We start from the raw sequence: 23,858 nt of genomic DNA, 5'->3' as shown, positions 1-23,858 counted from the left end.
GTGTATAACATAGTGCTTTTCTACTCTCTGAAATAACTTTTGATTTTATTTTCTGATGCTGTTTATTTAATCGTTAAGTGTCTGAGTCTGCAACAGGCTGAGCATTGCCTTTCTTCAAAGTGAACTGCGGGCTTTCAGTCCCTCACAAAGGAGCTGAGTACGTTTTATGATCAAATCCCAAGCAAAGCTTCTTTCCATGGCTAATCACTGAACTTTAAATAATATTTATAATAATATTCTGGCTTAATATTGATAGGGGTATCTGAATGATTTGATGAAATAAGAGCCTGGAGAACATCTTTATTACAAATAGAATATTTATCTGATGCACACAAACAATGATCACTATTTTACATGAAACAATGAACTATTACAAATTTATAGCTGAAATATATATTACTACTCAACAACTTTTGCACCATTTCATGCACAGAAAGCACCAAATATCTTCCAAAGAAAGCAGCATTTTTCATATTAGGAATTCAAAATCAAATCCGAATCCTTACTTAATTCATTAAGTAAGAGTATCTTTTAGTGCCAAATGCTACCTAATTATCAGCTTTTAAAAATATTTACATCTTAAAATACAATATTCTGTTTATCCTAGAGTGTCTGGGGAACATCTAGTACATTAAAAGGTTTTTGTAGAGCTTCTTAGTGATTTAACTGATATCATCGTGCCTGCTAGCAATTCTGCAACATTCTGAAAACACTTTCCATAAATCAAAGCCTTAGCAGCAGGAATAAGCAGGTGGCAGGACACCATATTAAAGACTGTATCAATTATTTTTATTAATGGGAGGCTACTGGATCATGATTTATCACAATGGACTAAATGTTTAGCAATTGTGAAATGTTTTGTCTGTTAGGTATCTCAAATGTTCTTAGCTGATGTTATTATATTGTCTAGTGATGGCATTCTTTGAGGGACCAGATAGAGAAGTTTCACAATGGACATATAAGGAGATGTTTTAATTTCAATCCTTTAATTGTATTCGTATAACAAACATAAAACACCAGCATGTATAAAATGTAATTTTGAAAAGGTTGCATGTACAGTGTGTAATGAAGTACATTCTGTCTGCATACATTGACTTAGAAAACAGGATAGTATATGGTTAACAATGAAAAATAGTAATTATTATAAAAATATTCTACAGTCTCATAATAGTAATGTAAATGCCTTTACTTATCTAAGAAACTTAACATAATTTTAAATTACAATAATTTTACATCCTCCATTGATATATACAGCCCTATTAAAGTCAAAAGGTATTATAATAGCAATGTTCTTATTAAGATTAAATGACTGAATTATAATTAGTTATTTTACTATATAAAGCAACCATGTTCCTGTTTGTTAAAACTGTTTGCTCTTGCTGTAGCTTTTCACACTACCCACACTGTGTGCAATTAAAGGATTTAGGTTTCTGTTCTTAGTATAGTATCTATATCCATTTCATGAATTAAACAGGATGTTAATATTTCAACTCCCTTTCCTTTTGTGTAATTATCAGTCTGCTGTTTTGTGTATTCTGTAAGAACGCTTCCACCAGCTTTGAACAGCTGCTATTAAAAGCAAGCAAGAAATCATTTAATACATCTTGACAAAAGTAGCCGGTTCCCCTCACCCCCTGCCTTGCTTGAGGTCAAACTCTATAAGTCTTTAAATTCTTTTCTAGGCCCAGAGCCACCGACATATTATGTATCTCTTTCATAAGATTTCATTAAACGGATCTCTGCAGGAAACAGCTAAAAAGTGTATTTTGCTTGCATCATATATTGGTCCAGTAAAATTCACTTGGACGGCAAAGAAATTATGCCTGGGGAAGGACGTCAGGATTTATTCCTCTAGTCATGAAATCCCTTTCTTCTGTGCAAGCCAGTGGGATCATGATCTGCTCTCACAGTCCTCTCAGCTTCACAGCAGCCTCACCAGACCTGGGGTGGGAGAGGGAGTGCTCACTGCAGAAAGTCTAGGGGATGGTTACCAGCACACACATCTCCTAAACACCTTTGGTGCCACCTCTTTGTCCCTAGAATGTCCTAGATTACTGTTTCTTGCACCCTGTATCACCACTTAGTATCAAGGGTGATGCTGTAATACAGGTTATAGTTATTAGTTAAAATACTAATAATGAGGACTTCCTACTAGGAAAAAAAAAATGGTAGTAAAACATTGCCATAAAATACACTGAGAGATACACTTACAGGAATGGATACATTTAGTGTTTTGGGCAAGTGAGTTGGGGATTTTGTGTGAATGAAGACAGCTTGGATATGTTTAATGATAGATGCAATACTGTATATTGCAAAAGGAGCATTCACTATCTTCTGTTAGGTTTCTTATGAAGGAAGAGAAAAAAGAAAAAACCCAAAACTAATGCTTCAGATTGAAGCAACTGCCAGAAGAATGAAAAGCAACTTTTAAAAATTTAATGGATATACTGTAATTTTTTTTTAAGAACAGTGTTTATAAAAGTCATAAAATTCAAGATGTTATTTAAAGTCAATGTAGTTCAGAAGTATGGCCTAACTCCCATGTAAAAGTTCAATGGGAAAATCATGTAATACATTCATATTTAATTTATTTTGAGCAATGCACACTGGTGTATTTAAAACTAATGTAGTAGAAACTTCAGTACAAGGACAAATGGCATTTGATGTCAACCAAGTATCCTCTCCTTTCATCAGCTGAAATGGACAATACACATCCTAGACTAGACATGATGTGAGTATAAATGTTACTTTTAATTCATCACATTTTGTATTTAAATGTCGATATTAGGTAGTCTTTGGCAAAACTGTGACAAAGTGGTTCTTCTTGTAATACGTTCAATTTATAGAAGCACTCTGATTAAAAGGCCAATCACTTCTGTTTTCCATTACCTTTGGTTAATACTCATTTGTCTTTCCATTCCAGAAAGACCATTTTTTGTTGTTATTATTTTTAACTATGAAGTGGAAGCATTTCTTAGCCTCTTCTGATGGTCAGGTGTGTGCGGGGCTGTCTGGGACCCCACACATACACGACAAGAAGACCAGTTCTGCTTTGTACACCTTACATCTAAATATTTTGCATAGGTTCAGAGAAATCCTTGAGTTTCCTAAAAACATAACTATTCTTGTGAAATCAGATGCTTCATTATCTTTAATAGCCATCCGGATGTAATTTATTATCGCAATGCTAACTTTCCAATTAGTAAACTATTGTGGCACTGAGTTGGTCATGAATGGGCTGCAGCCCTGAAGGAACACAAACCTCAGAAGAACTGTGAGGAGGACCCAGGTACCAATAACAGAAGAGACAGCAGGAAAAAAACAATTGCTCTGTTCTTGGATAATATGTTCAAATACATTTAAAATGTGCACATAAACAGCAATCTATTTTAAACTCTTCTTACTATCTCAAATCCTGTGACACTTCTGGGGTATGAGGCAGGCTCAGTGACAGCAAAACACTTTTGAAACATATTTTGAATCATTAGAGCACTCTGTAATGTGATCTTTTTGCTCTGGTTGAGGAAGAGTTATGAAGAACCTGTGCTGGTTTATTTTCCTGTGTATTAATATTACAATTAGAATGATTGCATTTAGTGTCTTCCAGGAACATCCATCACTCTCCAGAAATTCACTATGTGTACAAATGGTATGCCTCCTGCCTACCCTCTAACTGCCAACCCTTTACTGAGTCATCAAATCACATTTTCTGAACACCCCCTCCTAGCAAGCTAGTTATGAGAAGCAGTGCATCACATCAGCACTTCTGAATATCCCCTTTGCTTTGAAAACTCTTCCTTTTCAGGTCTTCTGTAGTGAAGCCAAAGCCAAATTTGAAATTAAATTCTCTTTGTTTCAAGTGTATGCAATGAGAATCTTGTCATTTCCCTCTGTTTCCAAATGGATCAGTGTCATGTGTATGGATAAAGCAAAGTCCCTTTGGAAAAACCTTACTGAGCTGCCAAAGGACACTGAAAGCCTTGTCCAGAAGCACACTGTTGTGTCCCTGGATTCTGATCTCTTCCACACAAAAAAGGACACAGTTTGTATACTCTTGGAATAAGCAACTGACATAGCACTGTTACCAACAGTGCTTGTTTTAAATTGTACCAATTGTAACACAGAGCATCTTTGTTGACCCTTGCACATCCGTACCGTCTTTCTGCTGAAATGTCATATCTTTTTCTGTCCGAGTTCATTTTAGTCTCTGTCATTATGTTAGTTTCCATTTTTCTTCTGTATCATTAAAACATGTATTAAAAGTCTGATAATTTTCTACAAATTTATAAAAAAAGGAATTCCACAAAAAGCTTAATGGATTTTCTCCTTTTAGAGACAAGCCTACGCGGTTTAAATTTCATGCTCACTTCACCTGTGCAAAAGCATTACTGTTCGTTTTTGCAGATTTTAGAACCTGTAAAATATCTATAGTTCCCAGCTTAAATAGTTCCCTATTGCTTTATGTTTTGTAGAATTTTTATTTATATATTTATAAAAAAAGAAATTAAAAGATTACTGAAACAAGTTTATAGCAGAGAATAGTGAATGCACATTGAAGACATTTCTAATATACTTTTGTAACATGGTTATTCCTTTTGTGGTAACTATTTAGATAGTGCTGCAAAAAGTCATGGAACAATAGTAAAAACAATCCCAGTGAAGAAAGATTTGTGCAAACGTCAGCTGTGGACAGAGGATGTGAATTTGGAGCAAACTGATATGACCTCATGTCCACCTAGTTCTCCTGTGAAGCAAGAGTTGATTTAAACCCTCGTCATGTAGTAACTTATCTTCACAGTGGCTCTCCTTATTTGTATTTAAAATAAGCACAAACACTATGCTTACATTCAACTCAGTCTTTTAGCAAGTGGTTTAGAGAAGTATGAGCCCCTTTCTGCTTTTATAAATCATCTCCATCATCTGTGCTAAAGCTGCTTCTCCTGCTGCTCTCTTTCGATGCAGCTGGGGATGTGGAGGACAGGAGTGGGTCTGTTCCAAAGGGTGACACCGTGTCATCCAGTAAAATTTCCTCTAGCCGTTGCTCTTCTTTTAATGCTGCACTGAAGGACAAATCCGTGAAGTGTGAAAGTGGATCAGAAAAGGCTGTAGATCCATCGCAAACATCAGAATTCAGTCCATGGGCCAGAGGCATTTGCTGAGAGTAGTCTACAGAGTTCTCCTCTGGATAAGACTGTTGCTTGATGACCTGTGCAGCTAAATCAACAGCACCGAGTGAAGACATGATTGGAAGGCCATGTGCACGTGCCTGGATCTCTAACTCCTAATAGTTCAAACAAAAACAATTAGTTGATGACTTTAAAAGATGAAACAGTGTCTTCAGAACTATTGCAATAAGTATATGGATCATACATGCAAATTAATTTAACCTTTTGTCCGGTTGTGAGACTAGGTTTTAAAATACAAAATTGTTAAGCAGTGGAAATTTACCACTTGAGTGTTTTTATTTCCCCTCCTGTCATTAAACAAGTGTCCTACGGGAATATAGATGTAGGACAGCGTCTTTAAAACCATTGCATACTGAACCCAATAAAGGTGACACAAAAACTTTGCAACTTTCTGGTTCATTATGTACTGCTATCCAGAAAAACAGAAGAAACTTTCCTTGATGATGCTTATGATATACAGATATATGTGTAAATCGCCATATACAAGATGATGGACTTTAAATCTGTTTATCTATTTGTCTCATCTTCGTATGTGTCTGTATTTAAATTGTGCATTTCAGCCATGTAGGGCCATGTTCTGCTACATCAGGTCACAAGAAGATATGGCATGGTGCACTATACCCAAGGAAGTGAAATGTGTGAAATGGTTACAAAGGAAAGACAAAAATACTGAAGGGAATTTTGTGTCTAGTATTGATTTTGGCTGCAGAGATATAATTTTTCCTTCCTTTTTTTGTCTTTTTCTGGCTCTAATACATACATAAGGAAGCTATTTGTACAAATACTTTATTAAATTTCCATGTATTCCTTTATGCAAAGTCTAATTAGCAAAGGAATTTCCTAGAAATCTAAAAAGTACCCCCTCCCCAATACACACAGCAATAACTAGGGAAAGCCAATTCATCTTTAACAAATGCCATTTGGGGAAAAATTATATAGATTAATAAAATTTGATGAGGGATAAGTACTGAGAAAGCTTTGTAGTTCATAGCGATGCTCTTATACAAACCTGAATTCGAAGTAGAAGTCTTCTGTTAGCATGCTCTAATTTCTTCTGTCTGTGTTCTAATTCTCTAGCTCTCTGTTGTTCTTTTTGTAGCCACTTGATGTACTCCACTGATGCTTTTAAAATAGTTCCTTTGTTCCAGCGCATATCACTGCAGAATGTAGAGATAACCTTTTCACAATTGTGCATGTCAGCAGAATTCATAAGAACTTACAAAATCTTTTACATTAATATGAAATAATGATTTACATGACTATTATTCACTCTTAGATATTATTGCTTCTGAATGGAAATTTTAATAGAATAGTTAAGAAGCCCTTATATAGTAAAATTAATCCCAGAATGAAAATAAGTGTCAAAAGAAAGTAATAAAGTGACTTTTTGTGGGAGAGCTAAATGCAATATCATGATTCTACCATTACAGTTTTTATATTTTTAGTGAAAATTGCTTTTATTATTAACTCTAAGATTAAAATCTATGTGCAGTATTTCTGCATTAATGAACTAGGAAATATACATTACTGAGGACTTAAGCTTAAATTTTTAAAGATCATTTTGAATATACTACTCCTTTTACCTGACTTACTAATGAGGTTGCTTTTACACTTGTTGAGAAAAAAATAGTCTGTGCTGAATGCTGCTCCTCATTGATGACAGACCAGACAAATCACACTTTGGTAACCATAATGGTTATGGAATGACAAAAATCCCATTCAAAAGTCTTGAAACAATATAAACCAGGTTAAAATCCACAGCTACATGCAGAACACATCTCAAAATAAAAACCTTACAAAAAAATAAGGTTAAAACTGCCCATCATTAAGGAAATAATTGTTTAACTTCCAGCTTGCAAGCAGTCTTAGCAAGAGCAATACACTTGTTCAAATTTATCTGTTCGAGGACTTTGATGCACCCATTTCTCAGCTTTCCATGTATTCCTTTATATAAGGTCTTAGAGCCCCTGAAATAACAACGACATTTGTTGAAAATGTATAATTTCTAATAATGTTCAGTGGTTTATGATACAGGATGGGCCCTCTGCATTGAATATGCAGACAGAAAGGTTTATCTAAACTATTCACTTCACTGCAAGATGGCTTAGACAGAACAGAAGATTGATAGAGGTTCTGGTCCTATAAAGCAAGGAAAGAAAGAAGGAAAAAGCTATTTAAACTGCTAAGAATCTGAGGCTGTGAATGACAAGTAACCACCTTAGTGCTGTATTTGTTTAGTACCTGTTCCAAATACATATATGTTGGCATTTACAGAGTCAAAAAGAAATGCAAATTATACTCCAGTCAATCATCACTTTCCATTATTCCTTGGTTACTTTAGTCAATGAGATTTACTCCTACCCACATGCTCACCTATGGTGAGTAAGAGTGTGATCTGGAGTGGATTTATTGCAGAAGTGCCTATGGTTCACATTCAGCTTCTCAGGGCAAGTGCTTAAAGGAACCTTGTAGTCTTATGCCCAAGACTAAGCACCCTTAGAGACTTCCACAAAAGTGGTTATCTTTCTACAGAACGTTTAGGGCTAAAGCCAGGCAGGTACAGGATTTAGGGACCCCGAGCACCTGCCTTTCCTGTTGCACTGTACTAGGGATAAAACCTTATGAGCTGATAGCTTTAAAGATACTCAGAAGAACAGGCAAAATTATTTGTGAAAAAGCATCACGGTGTTTAACCATATCCTAGAATTTAGATCATTTGCTAGTGATTTGGGCCAACCAGCATTTTGGTCAGAGAGGGCTTGAAATCTCTGTCCTCTCTGGGCAGCACACAAACCATGGGGCTCCATCACACTGAGACCTCCCCTTGTTTCAGTGATGTGTGCCAGGAATGCACAGATTTCAGGATTAGAAGGTGAGGAGGTCAGAGGGAAAATAATTATTGTCTCAGACCATGCTGTCTGCAAAGCAAAAATATCAGAGGCTGCTTGCTGAAGTGGGCATGTATTCTCATTTAGACATTCCTTGGTAAAAAAAAACTAAAGGCGAGAGTGGGAGACAACAGTAGAATCTGTTTCCCTCATGACAGTTGAATCATCTCTTGGCAGTCTCTCTGCTTTTTCCTTCCTCTCCCTGTACTTCTTGCTCAGGTGGGAGGACAGAATATTTTCCTGCAGAATTCCATGGACTCCCTTCTAGCAGAAGACTTTCTCTTTGTCTGTGGGATACCTATGCTCAATCTGTAAGGGTTAAGGAATTTTTTAGTACACATGATGCTTATTTTCTGGACAAATCTTTGACTGCCATCACCACACCATAATCTTGTTTTATTCAGACCTCTTCAGAAAGTTAGGTAAAATACTGGGAGGTCTCTATTAATGCCTGATTTGTAGTGGAGTTTAAAAGGTAGTGAGGTGCCTGTTTTGGACTGATGGTCTGAACATAAAAATGTAACACTATGAAATTAGAAATTAATCCATAGCTAGCAAATCGGAAATAATTAAGACATGTAACAGCAGGAGAAAAATATGCATATATCACATATTTGGTAAATATTTCATGGTGATTTCACAAACAATTTCATATCAGTTATAAAATGTTATGAATTCAAAATCAAATTCAGACAAAATTATTTTTGGCTATTTTTTCTGATTGACACAATAATCTGTATATTCACGCCTGTATTTGTAATCTTTTTCTGATTAAATTCATTCATGTTACATGTGATTGACAACCTTTGTGATATTGCTTACTTTGAGTTCACGTTGCTTTGAAAGTTTGAAGTTTTATATATATTGTAATGATATTTTTTCTCATGGGTAGAAATAAATCTTCACTAGAGGGATAATGTCTGGATTCAAACTGACAGAGAAATGGATCTGGTCAGCTTCTGCGTGAGATATAAGTGATGTGTTTTATTAGTCTCTGAGCCCTAGCTCCTCTTCACTTTACCTAAAGTAGAGCTAAAGTAAAGCTAAATCTCTCCAAAAATCTCAAATGCCCAGACCAAAACATGTAACTCTCACCTAGGAGAGTTTCTCATTTAGGAGAAAATAGCCATGAGATTGATCTTCAGCTCATTTCCATTAAGGTAACTTTATTGAAGTCAAAGGAGATTCACTAGCTTCCACAAGTTGAACTCCTGTAGGAAGGATAAGAGCATCTGATCATCTAAAATTAAAACTGAGTAACAAAAACAGAGTTTGGGAGAGAATAATAGTCACACAGTTTGACATCCACAGAGCAGTTACTAATAACAAATGCGTTTGTGAAGTTGAAACTATGTTTGCAGACCAATTCTTTCCTTGTTTCTGAGAAATTATCTTTAAACTATGCTTGTTCAAAGAAATACTTTGAAGGACTTTGTACTTGTTTTGATGACCTGCCCAATTACAAAGTGTATTCTCCTGAGAGGGGCAGCAAGTTTCCATTTCATAATAGCATGAGTGTACACAAGCTTTTCCTTTATAAGAAATGTGGCTGTGCTGGCCATTAGTGGGTCCGTCCACAGGCAACAGACAGAAGGTCAGGCAGAGGCAGATGCAGAGAGGGAGTGAGAGAGATCAACCCACTGCTTCTGCCCAAATCCTCAGTGCTTCTCCTAACATCCATGTTAAATGACTAGATTTTTTGAAGGAACGTCTTCTTTTTTCTTAGTATTTCTGGCAATTCTCGTCCACCTACCATAAAACAGTTCTTGCCTTGGCATTTGCAGACTCTATCTCAACATCAAGTCCACCTAAACCTGGATATTGAAAGGCTGAACCCAAAGGAACCATGAATTGAAAGGTATGCATATTTTAAGAAGCAGGTTATGAGCTTTTCAGCAAAATATGATTGGGTATTTTGGGCCCTTTTTTAATTCTATTTTAGAATTATTCTGTATAGCTGTTTTGCATTTCTGAATCATCTACCACTTAGATATCTAAGCATTGAAAATTAAACAAAGGAGTCAAAGTTCTTTGCAACTTATCTCCATTTTCTAATGCTGATGAAGTGAACTTAAAACACCCATTCACTTAAGCAATGTAATCCACCCTTTTCATCATTAAATTAAAAAAAAAAAAAAAAAGTGAAAAGAATAGGGGTTTAAGTCAGTCAAAAGAAAGTCCCTGAGGAAGCTCTGCAGGAGCCAAACAAGTTCACTATGTAACTAACAAAACAAAAGTGAAATAAAAACCCCACATACCACTTCTAAGAAATATAAATCATAAAAGGATTCCAAATAGCATCAAAACCATCCTTTTCTGTTCCCAAGTCTGAATGTAATCTTCTTGAAGCGAGCCATGTGGGACAGGCATGCTAACCACAATGGCTTAGTTATAGTGGTATTTGCTCTTCAATGCAGAGGTTGATTTTCTTCACTGTCATTAGTTCAAGCATCAGTAATGTTTCTCTTTTTACAGCTAAGTTCCCACTATAAGAAGAATCTTCTAAAATCAATATATGAGGTGAAAATGCTATATGTCATAAAACGTTACAGATAAAGTATTGTAAGAGATGAGACATCTCTTTCTTTCAAAGAGAAAAGGGCAGATTGGGGGCACAGTAAGGTGTTATGAAGGAAAAAGCAAGAACTGAAACAGAGGCTAAGGACACTGAGTTATGATTTGGCAACACAGGACCATACCAAGAAGAAATAATAATTTTGATCTGCTCAAACAACAAAACAATATCATCAAATTGATGTATTTCCATCTACAAATATATATTAAAAAAACAAGGTTTATACTTCTTTGGATTAATTTAACCTGGCACCAAGCTACAGCAAAACTGTCTTATAACTTAATTTTTCAAAAGCATCCTGCACATTTGGATGCCTCTTTTTTAACATAAACTTGAAAGCTTTTAAAAAGGCCTATTTTCAATAGGAGTGCTGGTTACCAGCAATCCTCAGAACGTCAAACATTTAAATTCACCTCATGCTTTTGTAAACAAAAGCCACTTCTGGGCAGTCACACTGTTGAACTCAGTCATGGATTTGCAGACTAAAACGACAAAAGGTGATGTCTTCAGGATCTACACCTGAAACTTTCTCATCAGGCAACAATACCAAAATCTCTGGGTAAAATCCATCATCCACTTACTGGAGCAAAACTGCAGGTCCAAACCATGCATTTTAAGAAGGCCTCAAGTGATTACCCTGGATGTTAATGTTTTAAGTAAGTTCATAAACTACACCTGAAACCAGACCAAAACATGTAACTGAAACATCTCTGTAGGCCATCAAAAATTGCAACTGGAATTTGTACATCATGCCCATTTCTAGTTGCAGTATAACTTGCTTCCACTATTGCTTTATAGCTGCAAATCAACAGTGCCATCCACTGTTTTTCTCAGAAATCTTTCAATTATTTGCCCAAATGGTCTTGAATACTGAAAGATGCACCAGCAAAATTAAAACTCTTCTACCAGTCTGTGTCTGCAATGGTTCACATGTGGCCAAAACTTTATTTAGGTACTGAAAGCACTTCTTATTTTAACTCGGCTGTAATACCTAATTCTATATTAATAGCAAGAACATTCTCATTTATCTAACCTTACATGGATGCTGTAGACGGAGTCAAGTTCATGAATTCTCTGAAATGGGTGTGGTATGTTAACTTTCTCTCTGGTGATTTCACTCCAAGTGGCTTGTTATGCCAACCTTGTACTTATGTAAGTCTCACACAACTGTATATTGTTATAGAAATCCTTAATATAATTCAAAACTTTCATAGTCCAAAGGAAAAAAGAAGAGGCTGAAATACCAATTGATGTTTTCATTTGAAGTATCATGCAAATCTGTATTGACATGCAAATGATAAAGACAAAATCTGCTATAATCAATTTTATGCAAGTCACAATCATGCTAGTGCATGGTCTTAAGGCTTCCCTGAGTGACATGAGAAATCTAAGGCTAAAGTTCAGCATTAAGTATGACACTGTATTATTATTGCTAATCCTGCAATAGGCTTTCCTACCGAGGTGGCTTTTTTTGTATTGATGACAAATACAAGTTTTAAGGGAATGCAGATATAGTTTAAGCAATATGCATTTTGTGTTACTATAAGCATATGCATTAGTATAAATTGTTATTATTATAGCAATTATAGCAATTATTATTTTTATCCTGGAATTTTAGGACTGTTGTTTTCCCCGCACTGAGTGGAGAACTTTTGAAAAATGTTCAATCTACAGACTCTTAAGCTGATTTTTTTTTTTTCCTTAGTCAAAGGGCAGTGACAACATGAATTTTGTTTTATCCCACTAGAGGGCCCGTGGCGAGGGCTGAAAGCATCACTCCTCCAGAGACACCACACTATTGCTGCCAGGGACAGACAGATGGACTTTCTGTTGTTTGGCTTATCTTCTTCTTTTCTTTTTTTTCTTTATTGTTTGTTTTGTTTTGTTTTTCCCCTGATGTGGCAGTCTCTCATCCTGGAATTGCTTTCATTTTATTAACCTTTCACATAAGTTTTCCCAATAGACAGCAAAAATCTGGTGAAGGTTTTTTACTTTAACAGCCTGATCTGAGCCAGTGACCCGGCATAGAAGATTTTGTATCCCATCAATCCTATAACCATTACATGCATCTTTTTTTTTTTTTCCCCTGTATTTAAACGATAAACATTATTATAGGAAAGACTGTTGAACTCACGGATCATTAGACTTGGGGATGAGTGTGCCAAGCTCCTTGATTCGGTAATTAATATTATACCTTCTTCTTCTCTCAACTGTTAAAAAGACACAATCACTATTTTTATGGTGAAATATTCTTGAAGAAATTCAACATAAAACATTTTAAATCGTTAAAAACCAGTCCGTTAATATGCAGAAAATTTCTTCCTTAAATAAAAGTCCCAATGTGATACCTTACCTGTCTCTGACTTACTCTTAGGAGAAAGTCCATGATTTGTACCTTTGCTGTGTCTTACCCTACCTGTATGTTTCTTCCCCATTTACAACTAGACTCTTACAGAATGAAATAGTCACATATTGTCTAAACATGAGGTAACACTTCTTCTTTTCTTATGTTTGTGTATCTTTTCTCCATCTTGCTCCCACATAGTGGCATTTTCAGCTTAGTGGAGTTTTGCTTCAATAGGGATGCAAGACAACTCATCCAGCATTTCACAATTTGGCAGAATTCCCGCTACAGCGCACAGTTAACAACTTCACTATCCCTTATCTACAGATATCAACATTGCAAACCATAGAGAATAAATAACTGCAACCATATCCCTTCACTGAAGTGAAGAAAGATTGTAACTCAGAAACACTTAAACTCCTGCACATCTGTTTCCTTTGGTGACTGACAGTACAAGTGTGTTTACAATAACTTTTTGCTCACACAGAAAATGAAGAAAAATACAGTTTAAACTGTTTAAATTTATGCTCCTTCTAAGACAAACTATATATGGTATCTTGGATTACTTGTAGTTTAGTTAAAATGGAAAAAAGAGAAGGTAAGCCTCTAAAATTAGTTTGTCTTCTTTATTCTCTCAGTTTAGTTTATCGGCAATGTACTGGTATCCAGATTTGAGTGTGTGAACCTTCCCTCCACAAAGGGTCTGTTACCTTTCTGCCTCTCATTTCACTAATTTAAAGACAATTATCCTCTACTTCCTTACTAGTTTTTCTTCAGCTACTTTTACATGCAGAAACCTCACATTTTCTAGAGGTTAGGCCCAAAGGACATCTCATAGCTTTGGTGGAATTTTGTAGATAATTGTGACATAGAAAGTAGAATTGGTGCGAATGTAGTCCTGTTGTGGTACTGCTAGCTGTCAGGGACCAGCAGTGATATTCTACTGGCATGAAGTCACACTTTTGTCCACTCCTCTCCATGTTGTACTTTGACTCAGTCCAAACCTCACTGAATGGACAGGATGCAGCTTTGGTCCATCCCTAGTGTTGCATTGAGCTATTTCTCTTATCCCTTGCTTCTTGGAAGACCTTACCTTGGGCTCAATATGCTAATGCCACTGTACTCTGTTAGACCAAACCTGATGAGCCTAGAACATGGGGAGGATGGATACATGCTTCCCTCATCCATGTATGGAGATGTGCACTTGAAGTTTGATGTCTTAATACTGAATATAAGTACAAAATCCCGGTAGAGCTAAATTAGAAGTTTGCAGTCAAAGGAGGCCTAGTGAGTCTTCCTAGGCTGACTTCAACCTTCTCACAGACATATGAGCATATCACTTTCAGTCTCAGCCCCACCATATAGATCAATTCTAGTTCTTTACTTCTTCCAATACATAAAGCTCTTTTCCTGTCTGTGTGAAGCCCTTGGGTTTGTGCAGCAGTCAGGTATTTCCACCCTGGATAATTCCAGCTCAGGAAACTCCTTAGATGTTATTATTTACCCTAATGAAATGCTCTGCCTTGGTGGGATGTATTATCTTGTCTTACTTTCTCTAGAAACAGGAACTTCTCTCAACAGATTAAAGCATCTCAGATTTTGTAGTAATGATTCACATATTCAGGAGACATTTATAATTCCCCTGAATGTACCATTAAGTGACCCCTTACATCCCATCAGCATGAATGTGCTAGATCTCACAGGAGAACACAGTATACAAAAGCACATAGCAACTGAAAAATTTAAAAGCTAGATTTCAGTTATGTTGGCAAAATAATGGCAAAGTTAAAGAATGTGTATTAACTATGCAGCCCTGGCATAATACTGTAGTTTAACTAATATTTACAGTGTGAAAAAACTCTGCAAGATACTAATCAAAAAGTAGTCAACTGAACATTAACTATAAAACAAGGCAAAGAAAAAAATTGTTACAAGTCAACACATACAGAATTTTTTTCTTTCTATTTTTGCAGTTTTTCCTGAAAAGAAACTTCCAGTGGTCATACTAGTGAATTAAGTGGAGGGGCAACTTTGAAGCTTGGAAACATGTTTCATTAGGACCTTACTGACTTATGTCTGCTGCAGTTCCAGTACTATCCTGAGTTATCAATAATATTCAAGCAGCAAATTGTACCAAAGCCAAACCAGAAAATTTTTCAAACTACATGGACAGGATGACCACATAACAAACAAACATTGCACCCTTAGTTCTTTGTTTGGTAAACAAACAAACAAAACCACCACAACAAAATAGATGTAGTAATGGTTTAAATGCTTGCTGTTATATGAAGAAAGGATTACATTTCTTAAATTTAAATGCCTTCTTATGCTTTCATTGAGGATGTAACTTTTCAAAAGGAACTTTGTTCTAGTTCTTCCTTGGTATGAGAGTGTATAAGAACATTTCTATAACATGTGGACTTGAAACATAACTTGAAACATAAATTTTTGTATAATTCTGATAAAGTTCCAAAAACTGACTTTTCAGACCATCTCTAAAAATACTGGTACTCACAGGAAAGTAGATCACACTAACAAAGCCTTTATACGTAGTGCATAAATATGTCCAAGCCATCAGATAGTAGAGCTATCTCCAGAGAGTCTTTGAGCTCTAAAGCATACACTTGGAGCCAAACCAGGAGAGATGTTGTATGTCTGCATGCTACCATCTTGGCACACAGCCTTTAGTTCAGCTGCCAGTGGTGACAGACAGTTCTCAGATATATCTTCTGTGTTCAGGAAGGATGATCTCAGAGCCAAAATAAACAATGGAGGCAACAGGAACACCTGGCATCCCTAATTGTAAGCTTGTGTCTGTCTTTGCCCAAGCAGTTCCAGACAACTCTTACCCACCACCTTTCCTAGTTTTGGAGGAGACTGAGGGGTGACCTTATCAATGCTTAGAAATATATTAAGGGTGAGTGTCACGAGGATGGAGCCAGGCTCTTCTCGGTGACACCCAACAGTAGGACGAGGGGTAATGGGTTCAAACTGGAACACAAGAGGTTCCACTAAAATTTGAGAAGAAACTTCTTCTCAGTGAGGGTATCAGAACACTGGAACAGGCTGCCCAGGGGGGTTGTGGAGTCTCCTCTGGAGACATTCAAAACCTGCCTAGATACATTCCTGTGTAGCCTCATCTAAGTGTTCCTGCTCTGTCAGGGGGATTGGACTAGATGATCTTTTGAGGTCACTTCCAATCCCTAACATTCTGTGATTCCCCTGTAAACTCTCCCTGCAGAAGACTGTTCCTCTAGAACTGAAATGCCTAACCTCTGTACATGGCTGAACTGTTCTCCATGAAGGAAACAGAAGAGTATCCCAGCCTACAGAGGTTAGGGGGCATATGCATCAGAGCAGAGTCAGACCACCATGAATCTTGTCAGGTCCTGCCTTGATCTCCTTTTGTGAGGTACAATTTCCACAACTTTAAGTGCTCAACTAATGTTTAAAAGTTGGCTGATATTCTCTGCAATTTTTTTTCCTTACCACCGCCCATAGAGGGATACGGCCTCTCACTTGGGTGCTTTAGTAAGTAAGTTGTGAAGACTCTATATATGCATTGTGGTGTGTTTTGTTTTTCTTTTGGTTTTTGTTTGTTTGTTTGTTTCTGTATTGTTTTGGGGGTTTGGTTTGGTTTGGTTTGGTTTTGTGTTTTTTTTTCATCACCTGCCTCCTTTCTTGTCTGTTTTGTACTGTAATACTCAGACACAACATGAAGTGTGCAGGATACATGTACAACCGAAGAATTGTAGCAGGAGATTATATGGAAATTCATTACAATATGCAAAGTATTTTGAAATACAAAAGTCAAAGACAGAAATAAATTTCAGGGAAGAAAGTTGTGTGGTTGGCTGTGTTTGCAGACCAAGTTCAATTTGATTACCCTGGTAAGACGCTGATCTAGAACAAGAGCAGAGATATGGTAGCTAATGTATATTTCTGCATTCCCCATACATTCAATTTAATGAGATGAAAGATAAATATATACTTACTGAGATTGTGGTTATCTTTTTTCTGTCTCTCCTTTGCCATTGCTCGTGTATCTGCTTCTGACAGAAAGTAACATTTATTAAAACAGCCCTTAAGTTGCAATTCCAGTACATCTTCAACCTTTTCAAAATAGCCTCTTGTCACAAAAAGCAGCCTTCTAGTCTTTTTTACTTCATTACTCTTTTTATTATTAAACAAGATCAGAAGCAAATCTATATTCTATGAGTACTATATTATTGAGCAAGACTGGCGGGTTGCTTAAGGGTCTTTTTATTGCACATTTTTTAATTAAGAATATAGAAATACTATGGAGGGATGTTTTTCTCCAACTTGCTGTATTTTATAATACATCAGGATAAAACTTACAATACACTAATGCGAATATGGATTTGTATATCCCATAATGCAAGAGTTAATCAGATTTGTAAGATATTGAACAAACTCACTGTTTCCTCTGAGTAACACTAATAAACTGTACATGGTTGTTAGCATTCTTTCGATTAATTGAATGTAACTTTTAAAGTTTCTAATCCACTAATATAGATTTACCTTGAATAGCCTTATTGTAAGGTTTTAAAAGAACTGTTTGTTCTATCCTGGAACAAATTTAATGGATGATAATTTATTTGTGCCATTGCTTAGGAGCCAACATGTGGAAGAATCCACAATGTTTCCTAAAATAATTAGGTTTATAAAAAGCATGATGTTCATAAAAAGCAGGGGGCAAACATGGTGTCTGAATTGCTAAAGAGAAGAACAGAAAGAAAACATTTCTCCTTGGTCTTTGTTCTTTTACTTAAATAGAACTACAAATGGAAAAAAAAAAATGGACATCAATTTCATGGGCAAGATCTATTCAGCTATTAAGAGAAACACCATCACTTCTGAAATTCTAAAATACTAAAATCTCAGAGTTATTTTACCTGTGAGTTCCCTTTTTACTGGTAGATTAGCTGGGCAAGAAGCATTTGTGAGACCCATATTAGCTGGTGCCATTCCCTGGTCACTGTTATATATATCCAAAATGCTGCTAGATAGCTTGAGGAGAGGAAAGAAGAAGAAGAAAAATAAAAGAAAAGAAAATAAGTTAAAGACTTAAAATATTAAAAAAAAAAAAAAAACAAGATCAAACTTATTTTGATATGAGTCTGATGTTCTTTAGAAGGAGTTGTGTATGTGTGTCTAAAGGGAAAGTTTGCCATTATGTAGGATTAAGTAAAATTAAAAGTGAAGGGGCACTGTTCCACAAGTAGCTTTCTAAGTGTCATTTGTGCAGGTTTCAGATGCAGAGTGATGGCAGGATATGTCTCCCAGTGTCTGTTTTTTAGTGACTACTGTACAGTATTTTCCAATAACAGGATTATCACAACTGCACTTCAAACACAAATTCAGCTGAAATTAAAATAACCTTGCTGGTTTTGACTTACTCCCCAGTGATTTTTTAACCACATCTCTAAATTCTGAATCAGTATTTCATACTGAGCCTGGTTTAGCAGTAAAAAGATTCAGTGACCCAGTTAGATGCAATAGTTAAAATTAGAGTGGACAGAACATCAAATATGCTTTAAGGAAAGTAACTGTGCCATTGTCATGATAGACCAGATAACCTAATGGTTTTAACAAGCATAACATACATGATCATGTATACTATTATACTTATTACCTTCCAAAATGCAATATAATGTTATTTTAATTAACCCATAGAATGAATTTAAAGAGAAGTAAGGCTAAAGTATGTTTCTATGGATTCTAGATGATTACCCAAATATTAATTTTACTTCAATAATTTTAAAATTCTGTAATAACAGTAAAATATATAGAAATATAGTAAAGAATAGTTTAGGTTTTGCTCAGTTTCTATGACCATACAACCAATTTTTCAGCATTGATCATTATCTTATACATTTCTATATATTTGTGTGAAAACAACTGTATAAAAAGAGTCCAAGTCCAGGTTCACAAAAAAGTTTTGTATTCTTATTGCCTTCTGAGGCAATGAGGGCAACATATTTTTTTCATTTTATCATGCATATAAAGCTTATGCTTATATTTCTTTTTTTCTTTTGTGGCCAAGACACAAGGACTCAGAAAAGGGGGTGAAAAAAGTGAAAATTGTAGATAAAACTGCTGACTTCAGACATCAAAGCATGAAAGGAAATTAGGAGTTATTTAAGAAAACTGTTTTAGCATAGGTAAGAAAACATGTTGTTACAGATCTGTCGTACATCCAGAGATCCTGAAACACCCTGGGCTTTTTTACACAGATCATCGAAACTCCAACCACCGGTCTGCTTGGAGCCAACTTTTTTAGGCTCTGATCATTTCTCTTCTTGTAGAGCCTGTGAGCTTCACCACAAGTTATTTTGAGTGGAGATACTTTCCCAATGACTTGTTCAGTGTGAAGTTTTTCTATGGCAGTTCTTGTTATATTTTTATTTTAAATCTGAAATTTTAAATACGTTTTATTTTTAAATAATTATTTTACTAAATTAACTAGTAATTTTACGAAATTATCCAAGAACTTAGTTTGTATTAAATTCTCCCAGTTGTATAAACTACAATGAAATGAAACTATCAGGATTCTTTTTGAATACACATAAATAACATGCTGATTTTTAAAGTAGAGGTATTTAGGAGAACTGACAATTCTTAAATACCATTAGAAATCACAGCACCAAGTCAGTTTTGAAAATCTGATTACATATTTGATCTCTCAATGAAAATACTTTTTAAAAGAATGTTTGGAATTCAGTTGAGAATTACTCAAGAACAAGCTATGTTTAATATGCAGGATTTGAACACTAAGCACATTCATACGTTAAGCGCTTTGTTTCATTCCAGAGTGGTAAACTGACAAGTAGTACAGAATTCACTGCAGCTTTACCTTTGCATTTTCTTTATTCCTGGGATAGTGTATTACAAGACTGAACTCATATTAGCTCTAGACAACAATGTAATGACTTCCTACATTCATATAAATGAATTTGGCCTATTGAAATTATACAAAAACAGAATTATATAAAAAAATTCAGTCAGTGAGACTCCTGCACTTATTCCAGTGGACATTGGATAAGGCTGCTATAGAGTTTAGGCTATCATTTTTGTGAAATGCTAGGAAATAGTAACCACTGAAAGTAATATAATCTAATAACTAATCTAACAAGAAATGTCACATTTTACATATTTCACATATCCATGTACATGAGTCCTATAAGTTGCATGAAACTGGTGGTAATCTTAATTTGTAAGACTATCAATATCATTAATGAAAAAATCAGAATTGTAAACCACAGTTTGACACAAACATAAGATATGTCAATTATTACTTCTTTTCAAGCAGTTATTCATCTTTATCTTCAAAATGTAGTTAAATTTCTACAGTCTGTTCACAAAGGTATGAATTCAAACGACAAGGCTCAAATCCAAGTGAAAAGATTATGGATGGCCAACCTATCTGTTAATAACAAAATAATATCAATACACCTGAAAGTTCAGAAGTCTGTGAGGGTTCACAAGGGGGTGAGTAAACTTGGTTTAAAACCACAGCCATTTCAGCTGAATTTGATGACACAGTTGATAAAGGTACTTCCAACTCACTCAGCTGCCATTGTCTAGAGTGATAAAAGCTCATACACCTTCCTCCATCAGCAGAACCTCTGGGACAGAGTCAATCCATATAGCTAAGGCTGCAAAGCAAGTATCTATCTGTCCATGGTCTATGTCTGGCTGCACTAATGCTTCCATCAAGCAGAGAAAGGCATGAAATATTTTCCCAAATGCCCCATATCATTTTTGTTTCACACAGATGGTCTTCAGCACTTTTCCCTTCATCATTTGGCAATTTTTATCAGTCATTAGGAAAGCAGAATCATAACTCCATGTAGAGACGATGAAAATGAAACCCAAACCCAAGTCATTCATCTACTGATGGCTGCAATCTTATAACCTTCCTAATTGGAATGATTCACATACGTGTTAATCACTGAAAGTGTCAAACCCAGCGTTCTGCGATGTCATTAAAGACAAATTTTGATCTAATGTTAACTGTCCTAAATTATTCTCCAGAACTTGGATATGAGAGAATAACCCTATTCAACAGCTCTGTCACAGAGATGCTACAAAATTCTCACTCATTCACCTTCTTGAAAGCACTTATTTCTGAGTTGCAGAATCTGTCTTTCCAATTGAAACATTCACAGATGTGACAAATATGATGTTTTTGATAATCCATATGTAGGGTACTCTTGGAAATAGAGAATGGTAGGTTTGATTCTCCTGAAGTCTCTCATCGTCTCAGTCAGTGTGCTGGAGGATTGGGGAACAGAATAAACAGCTTACTCATCTTGCCCCCACAGAAAAGGTTTGTTTTATTCTCCCTGCATCCCTTCCAGCCTTAGGTTTGCTGTCTCCCTTCAGCATTTGTCTGGGTGATTCTGCTCCCTACAAAAGCAGTTGTGTCAATCACACCATCAACTTTCTCTTTCTTGCTCTGCATTTAGTAGAAATCTCAAGTATATTGTAATGGCCACTATGTAGATAAAGCCATTGGAGGTGTCCTTTTGAAACACTGTCTTCATACTCAGCCAGCACAGCATTTTCACACTTCCAGTAGATCAAAGCAGGTATAAAGCACCAGTAAATTAACTACCTTTGGTGGTTGCTTCATTCCTACAGAAATGGTGATGCATGGAAAAATCTGCTATGAATTAGTGTGCAAAGAATAACTCAATGTCAGAATTCAGGATCAGGAGAAGAAATAGGGTGTGATCAATCTGACCTGTCTCAGACACTTAGAGTGAACCTCTGTTTCTTCCTATCGACCCTAAAGAAAGCCCAGAGTGAGTGTTGCCGTATGTACCTTCTCACAGAACCTCATGGTGCTCCTAATGTGAAAATTTCCAAATAAACTGTTATTTAAAAAATCTCATAAGAACAACAAAGCAAACCAGACTAGATCTTTCTTGATAAATATTCATATTTCTGATTATGGGTCCGTTTTAAAAATACAAAGTAAAAAATGTATCAAAGTATATTGCTGAAACTCTCTACCTGAATTTTTCCTGCATTGATATCAAGCATGGAAAATCCCAAGGTATTTCCTTGTTAATGTTACTGAACACTGAGAACAATCTTAAAATTGACATTGACCATTTTTGATACAAAACGAGGAAAGATACTTTTTTGTCTGCCAAAGAAGAAATCTCATTTAGAAATATAGACATCTAAGAAATAACTGATTTTTAAGTTACAAAATTAAAATATATAGCAAAATATATTATAGAAATCAAAATACATCTAGTTGTTTGCATATGCACTGCAAATCCATACACCATAATGCACTATATTTCTTACCATGTCACGTGAGTGGGGAAAGTTTTTCAGTGTGAGGCTCCAAATAGTTTCCAGTTTTACATTACAAGATAAATATACAGATTGACATCATCTTACAAAAATCCAACGCTATCTTACTAAAAGTACAAATCATTTGTAATGGCATATTTGTATGATATGTGTACGTTGATGATCTTACAATTATATAGCACTGTCAAACTTGATGAATCCCAAAGCACTTTAAAACTCCAGCTGATTACACTGCATCAAAAATATGTTCTTACTTTCAGTTTAGAGATGTGGAAACATTTTGGTATGAAAATTCATAAGTCCTAAGAAAATGCATATTTATCCTGCAGGTGTCATGAGCTATATTGGTTCACACCTGTGTTGTTCTAAGAAGTCCTATTAAGTCACGTAATTTCTAACCTTTCAATTTGTGATACATATATTTATGTATGTGTGCCTGAGAATTTAGATGCAACTGACTCTTAAGAGGTGAACACGCACAGTAAAAATAGCAGTATATAATTAGCCATTTTTCCTGCTTCTAAAATGCAGCCAGCTTTGGACAAAAGATTAACAACCTCTAACACAGCAAATGGTTAAGTGGGAATAACCAGTGACAATGTGGTACAGGAAGAGAATAATACCATATCTAATTAAAACTGCAAGGAGAATTAAAGAAAGCAGACTGTAATTAACGAAGTTAGCATTTGGCAAGGACACTGGGGTTAACGTTCTTCCTTTTGTATAAAGTGTCATGGGATCTTCAATGCCTGTGTGCAAAGACTGGAACATGAGAATTTCCATTCATGGGGCTCAGTCCTGAAAGATGCTCAACTTTGAAGCTTAGGCCAATTATAAAAGCAAACTTCAGCCGAAGAACCTGAGCGAGTGCCTGGCTTGAGCTCAGCAGCATCTCTCAAGAGCCTGTGACCTTGTGCCCACTGGCAGTGTCCAAGACGAGTCCCGTAAAGGCCTCATCCAGAGGACCTTGTTGTACTCAATAGTTGGGTCTGAACTGCTATGCAGGCAGGATTGTGTGGCAAATGTTAAGGGTTCATTGCCCACATGGATATCTAGCAATGGACAGCTGTGATCACAATTCACAGTCTCTAATACCAAGTCCTGTTTGGGTTTTTTCGTTTTGTTTTTTGTTTTGTTTTGTTTTGTTTTGTTTTGTTTTGTTTTGTTTTGTTTTGTTTTAAAGGAATACATTACTAAGCCAGGAAAAATATCACTTCATGAAGGGAAATAATGTAGTGTTGCAAATCCCATAGCATGGCAGCTCTTGGTAAATATCATATTATTTAAAAGGAAGACTTTTAAACCAAATAGCATTTCCATATCTTCCATGAATGAAAGAGAAGGACTCTTAATATGATGATGAAATACAGGAATAAGGGTTGTCTGTGCCTGCTCTCCTGCAGCCTAGACAGCTTTATGTCATTATAGTGTTCACTTACATGATCACATACTATTTAAGCATTTTTTCCATTTTGCCTGATCTTTGCGTGATCTGTTTGTATCACAGAAAC

At 35.7% G+C, this 23,858-nt stretch overlaps 1 protein-coding gene across 4 annotated transcripts in view; it reads right to left on the bottom strand.

Annotated features, from left to right (window-relative positions):
- Positions 1-299: 299 nt before the first annotated feature.
- The window catches only part of TFEC (transcription factor EC), a 135,951-nt gene continuing 112,392 nt past the window's right edge, over positions 300-23,858 (bottom strand). For 3 of the 4 annotated variants that reach the window (XM_082043530.1, XM_082043532.1, XM_082043533.1), the window contains 5 exons: positions 17,910-18,024; positions 16,989-17,045; positions 12,784-12,859; positions 6,196-6,343; positions 300-5,281 (listed from right to left, as the gene is read on the bottom strand). In XM_082043530.1, the coding sequence (XP_081899656.1) occupies positions 4,901-5,281; positions 6,196-6,343; positions 12,784-12,859; positions 16,989-17,045; positions 17,910-18,024 (777 nt within the window). In that variant the 3' untranslated portion in view covers positions 300-4,900. The remainder of the gene's footprint in view (positions 5,282-6,195; positions 6,344-12,783; positions 12,860-16,988; positions 17,046-17,909; positions 18,025-23,858) is intronic. The other variant, XM_082043531.1, reaches the window with a different exon arrangement.

Source organism: Streptopelia decaocto (genome assembly GCF_964273445.1).
Source record: "Streptopelia decaocto genome assembly, chromosome: 1".
In the NCBI taxonomy this organism is placed as follows: Eukaryota; Metazoa; Chordata; class Aves; order Columbiformes; family Columbidae; genus Streptopelia; species Streptopelia decaocto.
This window is presented reverse-complemented; position numbering and strand designations above follow the sequence as displayed.